Here is an 8,323-nt window from a genome sequence, read left to right on the forward strand (position 1 = left end):
ATATTTTTCTCAAAAAAGTGGTATGTTTCCGTAAGTTTGAGGACGGAGGTCAAATTTAACATTTCCGGTAAACAACAATTAAAGTTGTGATTTTAAAGGAGGGCCTGGATCTCTAGCACATTAATATTTCAACCTATTTTAATGAACTCACAAATCTATTATATATTATATTCCAATAAAATAAAATAAATTAAAATTATAATTACTATACACAGATTCTACGACTAAAGGTAGAAGAGAAGAAAAATGTTCCATCCTTTATAGATTCATTGTTTGTAGGTACACATTGCTTCAAAATCGAAGGAGTATAGCACAAGAAGCTTACAGAGTTAATGTTAAACAAAGTCATTAGTTGCCAGTAATATACAAACAAGCTTGAGATTTAAACTAGATTAAGTGGCCCAAAAGCCCTGGGGTGCAGGATTATTTGTTGCAGCCTATTTGAACTAAGCTTACACAGAAGTAGCAAGAAGTGGTCTACAGTTCCACAGGAATCTAGTTCCAGGCTTCCAGGAGTCGTGTAAATGAAACCAGCAAATAACAAAATCACAACACCTTTCTAGAGCCCATAAGTTCAAGAATCTCCTCCCAGAGACCAACACTACCTACACTGCTCAGCCCAATCACACCAGGACTACAAGCAGCAACTGTCCAGTAACCTGCTCCTATTTCATCTCTGAGTTGTTCTTTTTCCCACCCACAGTATCCATCAAAGAACCTAAAGTTGTCAACTCCAACCACATTCCTTTTCACCATTTCAGCTGCACAACCTACACTTTCTTTAGTTCCATAATATAACCCCTTCATTACTTCATCAAAAACCCCACTATTTCCAACCCCATCAATCCCTGGCCCTCCATTAGGACTCACCAAGAACAATCCTTCTTCTAAAGGACCTCCAAAGAACAACGGCCTATCGGAGAATGTTCCCGCAACGTCTAGTGCTGTTGATCTCATTTCTTTAATGGACATAAGTGAGGGCCGATTGAGTATTATGCCAGTTGGACCAACTGGACCAGTTGATAAGAGTAGGACCACTGTCCGCTCGAAGATATGCACCCCATTCAGCTTTTCTGTAGCAATGAGTAGGCAACCTTTCTCAGGCTCATGGATGGTGTGTGCCCACTTGTTACCTATTGAGATGGTTGGAGGCTGATTTACCACAGTATCAGGATCAGTTACTGAGGAAGCATCTTGTTCCTGTCTTAAAGATTTTTCTCCAGCAATTAGCTTTGCTCTGAATGATCGCCAATCAGCATCAACAAAAGGTTTGTCCTCGTCTCCTGATGACGATGATTCTGAACCCAATTGGCAACCTGTAATAAAAAAAATCATTTAGAAACTCAGACAAAAGCTACATCCACCAGTATAACACGAACTTCAAACTGAAGGATTACTTGTATAGGCAAATGGAAAAGTTAGATCATATGAATATCACAGGCTTTCACATACACTGATCATAGGACAAACACAAACAAAAAAAAAGTATATTTTAAAGAGAATCATAAGCAAAAACCTACATATTCTCGACGTGGGAAAGTTGACTTTTCTAAAGGGTAGTTGATGAAGATTTTTCCTCGGGTGCCGAAGAATTTTTGCCTTTAAGGAAGGTATAGGTTGCAATGATTTTGTCAAGGAACTTGAAGACAAAAAGCAAGCATCCATGTTCCTATACGCACACTATGTAAAACTTCTATGCAGTTTAGATGATGATAATGTAGTTGTTGGTGCAATTTATAGATATGGAATGATCTCAATTGGATTGAAGGATTGGTATTGTTAGACAAGTTAAAAGAGTGAAATAAAATATAGACCACAGGCTCTTTGAACTCCATCCCACCTCATCCATTTAGGATGATATTTTTGTAGATTACCAGGTATGGGCCAGTGGATAGAACTTTACACGTATGCAGCAAGACAATAATTAAGACAGTCACCTGTACCATTATCATAAGGGTTGGTTCTTACAAACCAGAAAAGGATAAGAAAACTACAGAGCTTTATAACTGATGTGTCATACTCCTGGCCAATTATTCTGCTGCTTATTAATCTGTTTTCTATTACTAAGACTACTGGCAACTGGCAAGTGGATGGAATAATCAATATTTTTTCCATTAAGACCTTCAGCAGTTGCAACTAGCAATGTTAGGCAGAATATGCTAAAGTGACTTGTGACTATATGTGCTTTGGACACAGTCAACTTGCCAGCAAGACAAATTGTCTTCCATGATTTAAGGGGTATTTTCATGTATAGGGGCAGTAACTCGGAGTTGATACCAGTCAAGTTATTGCTTATTGAGCTAGTGATCGAGCTTTCCTTAAACAAGCTAACTCGGAGCAAGATTGAGCATGTTAATCTTTCACAAACCACGTTGAGGCTTTGAGATATACATTAGCCGATCAAACCAAGTTTACCACATCAATTTCAAGTCAAACTTAAAAATCTAATCAAATAAATTTTATAGATTAAACTCGACAAATTAATGACCTCCTATACTGTTGAGCCTGTCTTCAAGAGATAAGCTTGCAACAACTTGACTTGAATTTCAACTTGACTGATTTGCAATAGCAAAATCTCCTTAGTAATTCATGCAAGTGAACTTTTTTAAACAGTCACTAGTAATACATTTAACCTCAATTTTGCAACTAAGCTGAGCTTGTGGTTTTCTGGATGATAACAGAGGAGTCGATGATAAACTTGACATAAACGTCTAGCAAAAAGAATCGAACTTTATGCCTACACTGTATATCTCTACCAAACCAATTCAACTGCTACAAAAAAAAATAGTTTTGAAAGGTCATCTAGCATTATATATCTTATGATATTGAGGGTTCATAGTATAATAGTAGTCATACAACAGCCTCTTTTAATATAGCTAGCTTACCTCTTAACATTGTTAGAAATTTAGATGCCTGATCATAGTTTATGAGCTACAGCAAGTCACCATTCCAGCAGGGCCGATGAAAAAGATGAATGTCCCCTGAAGCGCCAGGACCGGAATGAATTCTGTAAAAAGTCAGACAAGAATCCCAATTCATTTAGAGGCATCAGATAAGTTCAATTCAAAAATAGCGCAGGAACCAAATTAGAATTTACTTTATTGAAAATTGCATAATTCAACTAATGGTTTAACATTTAAAGAAGTAGAAACTAAAAATATAGAGTATACATTCCTATTTTCGGTAAAATTCCCCTAATCCATGAGATTTCTATAAATACTTATCAGACTTATTTATAGCATTTTATTGCTTATTGCATCTTGATTTTGAATTACCTGCATATCACACATAATAAGAAAATCAGAAGTCCAATAAATTTTCTCCAAGTCAAACTGTAAAGTGTACAGAACTACAATATACCAATTTATGAGGAGAATAAAAACACTCCCGGAATTGTTGTTTTATTCATCTAAGAACTTTGGTGACTAATTACAACTTATATCCTCTAATAATTGTAAAAAGGGAATGTCTGACATCTTTTTGTTTAATCCAAGTGTAAATACAGTTACCACAGATAAACCTCAGCATCATCTTCATTAGCAACTTAGGTAAAGTCACTTCAAGACACATTCAAATGACAGCATTTGTAAAGATTTTTCGACCTTCCAAAGTAGTATATATGCATTATAAGCAGCAGCATCACAGTGAGCCACCCAAACTGCCACTATAGTTCTCTTTAAGAACTTCATTTGCTGTATAACCGTCTTTTTTAAGATGTTGACTGAGACCATTAATCATCTGATATATCCTCACTGATTTAGGGTGTGACTTGTCCACTACGGTAAATTCATGGACCTCATTATCCAACTCAATCAAACTAGCCCCTGAAGGCTTTTGACTACCAGTGTTCTTCATCTTTAACCTGGCATCAGAAACCTTATCCCAATTTCCGGCTGCAGCATATATATTTGAAATCATAGAAAGATTCCCTGCATCATTCGGCTCTAGCTTAACTAGTTGATTAAGCACTTCCTCTGCAAGTTCCACAGCATTATGCATTCGACAGGCCCCTAACAGTGCTCCCCATATGACGTTGTTTGGTTTAATTGGCATACCATGGACCAGTTGAAAAGCTTCATTAAGCCGCCCCACACGTCCTAAAAGATCAATGATGCAACCATGATGTTCAATTTCAGGTGTCACCCCATAATCTCTTTCCATGTTGTAGAAATAGTGAATTCCCTCATCAACAAAACCTCCATGAGTACAAGCGCACAAGACGCCAACAAATGTCACTTTATCAGGTGCAAAACCCTCTTGTTTCATTCTCATGAATAGCTGAAGAGCTTCTCTTCCATTCCCATGCATGGCTAATCCATGGATAATGACATTCCAAGAAACTAAATCTCTACTACTCATTCTATTAAAGACACTCAATGCCTGATTTAGGCTACCACATTTGGCATACATATCAACTAAAGCATTACAGACATGTACACTACACTTGTATCTACTCCTCTCAATAGTTTCATGAACTCTTTCACCTAATCCAAGCAACCCCGACTCCGCACAAGCAGCTAAAACACTAACAATAGTACCATCATCAGGCCTCAATAAAGCTCCCTCCATTCGATCATACAACTCAATCGCTTCCTTCACAAACCCCTTCTCCGCATACCCAGATATAATTATCGTCCACGAAACCAAATTCTTCACCGGCATTTTATCAAACAACATTCTCGCCGTCTCCATATCCCCCGCTTTACTATAACCCGAAATCATCGTAGACCATGAAACCACATTCCTCTCCGGCATTCTCTCAAACAATTCAAAAGCCGCATTCATTTCCCCACCCTTAACATACCCATCAATCATCGTATTCCAACTTACACTATCTCTGTCAGGCATTTCATCAAACACCTTCCGTCCCTCAACCACCTCACCCGATTTCACTAATCCACCAATCATAGTATTCCAACTCACAGTATCCCTCATCTCCATAACCCTAAACAACTTCCTAGCCGCATGAACACCCATCACTCCACACCTCGAATAACTATCCAACAAAGCATTAGGCACAAAAATATCAGAATAAAACCCAAACTTCTCAACATGGGCATGCACCATTCTAATAACAGAAATATAAGATTGCCCAGAAAAAGCCTTCAAAAGAAATGGGTAAGTAAAATTATCAGGCCAAACACCATTACATTGCATACGATAAAAAACATCAAAAGCCTGTAAAGACTGAGAGTTATGAACATGAGCTCTAATCATAGTATTATATAAATGCACATTAGGTGTTTGAACTTGGTTGAAGACAGAAATAGCAGACACCATTTGCCGACAATTAGAATAAGAAGTGATGAGTTTAGTTGAGATGAAAGGGTCTTGATGAAGATAAGATCTGTAAATGAGTGCGTGAAGTTGTTTGAGTTGGTTAAGGTTGTTGCATTTGTGGAGTTCGGAGAGTTTTTGTTCGAACAAACGACGTTGAGACACCCATGTTGGAGCACGAACTGGAACTGAAGCTTGCATTTCATTAGTTTTGTTCAAACATTGCGCTTGTGTGGATATATAGTGTTCGAACATAAAGGCTTAGATAAGGCAACCGATTCTCAAGCAGTGTTAAAAAGGACAAATATCATTGCATTTTACTCCGTTAAATGTCAGTTTGTGATATCATTGCATTTATTTAGTTTTTGGTTTAAAAACGTTTTTAACACATATTTATGAGTTATATTTAGATCTTATCAGGTAATATTAAATTAAGTAAAATAAAATTTATTTTTCTTAATTTGAAAAACAATTTTTATAAATAATTAAATTATTGTGAAATAAAAATTAGTGTTATGATTGTAATTAATGTTAGGGTTGTTGAGTTTCGTGCTTTAATGACTGTTCTCGCGGTGGGTACTAGTTGTTCTCACAAGATGGCTACGTATCTTTGTATTGTAGAAAATCAAGCCAAAAACGTCTTTTTATAAATGTTGAGTCTAGGATTAGACTAGGGTAGGGAGACTTGATGGATAAAACTCCTACTTAGATGGTAAGTAGGACTCTCTTAGACTGTGGATCTGGATCCTTTCCGGGAGAAGTCCGTTTTCATGTTGGATATAACGTTGGTATCATTGTGGACCTCATTCTCAGATCTGTTCGGCGGGCCTATCACGTAGCTGCTTTTGGGCCGTGAGCTACATGACCTACTTTGGGTCGTGGCCGTCACAGTCTGCTCGGACTATCAAGGCTGATATTGGGTCGTGGCCGTGACAACCTACTTTGGGTCGTGGTGTCACGGGTTTGGGTTTGATTAGTCAATTTTAGGACATAATTAATTCAGCATTAATTGGGTCTTTACTTTTCATCCATATCATTTGCCCCCCAATTTGTAAGAAAACTTCTCAAATTTTCGTGGAAGTTATAACGGTCTAGTCGCGACTTGAGGGCGGTTTCATCCCTTCTTGGGTTCGGTCATATTATGAAGTGGGGAGCGACCTACACATTCACAATGACTTATTCATTATTAAGTGATATTTCACTTTCTAGGCCTTTATGAGGCTAACTGGATAGCGTTCGTTGCTAAAATACCCTAATCGGAGCTATATGTCATGCATTAATCACCTTTAACCTTCGTCAAGGTTAATTATAAGGTGAAATTCACAAACAAATCATAATATCGGTTAATTGACCCTAATCGAGGCCAATAATCGAGCGTTGATCACCATTTAACCTTAAAAAGAAGAATTTTAAGGTGATAGCTTATAATCGACCCTAGTCGGTGCTAACAGGCCTTAATCCGGGCAAATCATTGAGCGTAAGTTATTAATTAACCTTAATATAGGCTAATCATGAACTATATTACGCTAATTGGCCTTAATCGAGGCTAATCGTCCCTAATCAGAGCTAATCATTGAGCTTAAGTTGTTAATTAACCTTAATATAGGCTAAATATAAATTATATTACGCTAGTTGGCCTTAGTCACGGTTAATCGGCCCTAATCGGGGCTAATTATTAGGCGTAAGTTGTTAATTAACCTTAATATTAGCTAATTATAAATTATATTACGCTAATTGGCCTTGATTGAGGATAATGGGGGCTAATTATTGAGCGTAACTTGTTAATTAATATTAATATAGGCTAATTATAAATTATATTACACTAATTGTCCTTAATATCGACTAATCGGCCCTAATCGTGGCTAATTATTGAGCGTAAGTTATTAATTAACCTTAATATAGGCTAATTACAAACTATATTACGTTAATTGACCTTAATCGCTGCTAATCGGGGCTAATAATTGAGTATAAGTTGTTAATTAACCTTAATATAGGCTAATTATAAATTATATTACGCTAATTGGCCTTAATCGAGGCTAATCGGTGTAAGTTGTTAATTAACCTTAATATTGGCTAATTATAAACTATTGTTATTCCCAAACAATCTAAACAAGAATTACAGAAGGGGGGTTGAATGTAATTCTAGCTTCTTTTCAATTTTTCAGAAAAGTTCTTCAATAAATATATATAGTTGTATTTGATTTAGCAATAGTGGGGAATAAAAGAAGTATAGAAATCAAAATACAAAATATTTAAATACAAGTACTTAAAAACTTTCTGGTGGATTGAACTTTTCCACCAGAGATATATATTTAGTAGAGAACTCTGTGTTACAGAATTGTACACAGCTAATTACAAGTTGAATCTACAAAATCCATAGAAATTCTTTACAAATTATGCCTTATCTATTTCTCTGGTTAATTGCTTGCTTACTTTGATACTATTCAACTTGCTACTTGTAACACCCCCAAATCCGGGGTGGGGGATCCGGGTTGTCACGAGTTCCATTTCCCTTAATAACACTCAATCTTAATAAACAACCAACTACGCGTACTGTGACCCCACAATATACACACACACACACCACAAGTTATAGTCTCAGACATGAATACCAAAAATAACACAAGTCATTTTATTCCACGATTATAAACCATTATACCTTAAAAGGGGTTCTGAATAAATTTACATTTTTTTGCCATTATTACAGTTCATAAAAATACATTAGTCTGGTATATCAACAGTTGAAAACCTAGCCTAATGGTAGTTCCTACCTCAGCTACTGTTGAGTGGCATTTATGACACTTTATAATGCTCTAATAAGTTTTGGATTGGTGCATCTGTACTCAAGTTGTTAAGTATTTTAACGTGTTTCTAGTATTTTTGCATTTCAGGCATTATCTAGGTAATCAAGTAAATTAGCATTGTTTTGGTGCTAATATGATGTCTAGGTGGTGTTGGAATAAAAGCTCGCGAAGACCGGCTCGAATCTGCAAGAAAAAATGGAAGAAGTCAATTTTGGCAGAAGGTTTCGTAGCAGAAGTTTTTA

At 36.5% G+C, this 8,323-nt stretch overlaps 2 protein-coding genes across 3 annotated transcripts; both read right to left on the reverse strand.

The window, feature by feature from the left end:
• Positions 1–231: 231 nt before the first annotated feature.
• Positions 232–3,007, reverse strand: LOC141718394 (uncharacterized). 2 transcript variants are annotated; one of them, XM_074520776.1, is made up of 2 exons: positions 2,886–3,007; positions 232–1,316 (listed from the first exon to the last, which is right to left on the reverse strand). In XM_074520776.1, exons 1-2 carry the CDS (start codon positions 2,893–2,895, stop codon positions 547–549), a joined length of 780 nt encoding a protein of 259 aa, XP_074376877.1. In that variant the 5' UTR covers positions 2,896–3,007; the 3' UTR covers positions 232–546. The 2 variants fall into 2 exon arrangements, with proteins under 2 accessions (XP_074376877.1, XP_074376876.1); XM_074520775.1 differs by lacking the exon at positions 2,886–3,007 and adding an exon at positions 1,521–1,801.
• Positions 3,008–3,639: 632 nt separating this feature from the next.
• LOC141718393 (pentatricopeptide repeat-containing protein At3g29230) lies at positions 3,640–5,570 on the reverse strand. The gene has a single exon (XM_074520774.1). The coding sequence runs from the start codon at positions 5,530–5,532 to the stop codon at positions 3,640–3,642; it is 1,893 nt and encodes a 630-aa protein (XP_074376875.1). The 5' UTR covers positions 5,533–5,570.
• Positions 5,571–8,323: the final 2,753 nt, after the last annotated feature.

The sequence above is a fragment of the Apium graveolens genome, chromosome 4 (genome assembly GCF_009905375.1).
Source record: "Apium graveolens cultivar Ventura chromosome 4, ASM990537v1, whole genome shotgun sequence".
In the NCBI taxonomy this organism is placed as follows: domain Eukaryota; kingdom Viridiplantae; phylum Streptophyta; class Magnoliopsida; order Apiales; family Apiaceae; genus Apium; species Apium graveolens.

Coding starts and splice junctions, on each gene's coding strand:
- LOC141718394 (XM_074520775.1), bottom strand. CDS start 1,665: ATGGATGCTTGCTTTTTGTCTTCAAGTTCCTTGACAAAATCATTGCAA. Junction 1,317..1,520: donor CTTTCCCACGTCGAGAATAT/GTAGGTTTTTGC, acceptor TTTTTATTACAG/GTTGCCAATTGGGTTCAGAA.
- LOC141718393 (XM_074520774.1), bottom strand. CDS start 5,532: ATGTTCGAACACTATATATCCACACAAGCGCAATGTTTGAACAAAACT.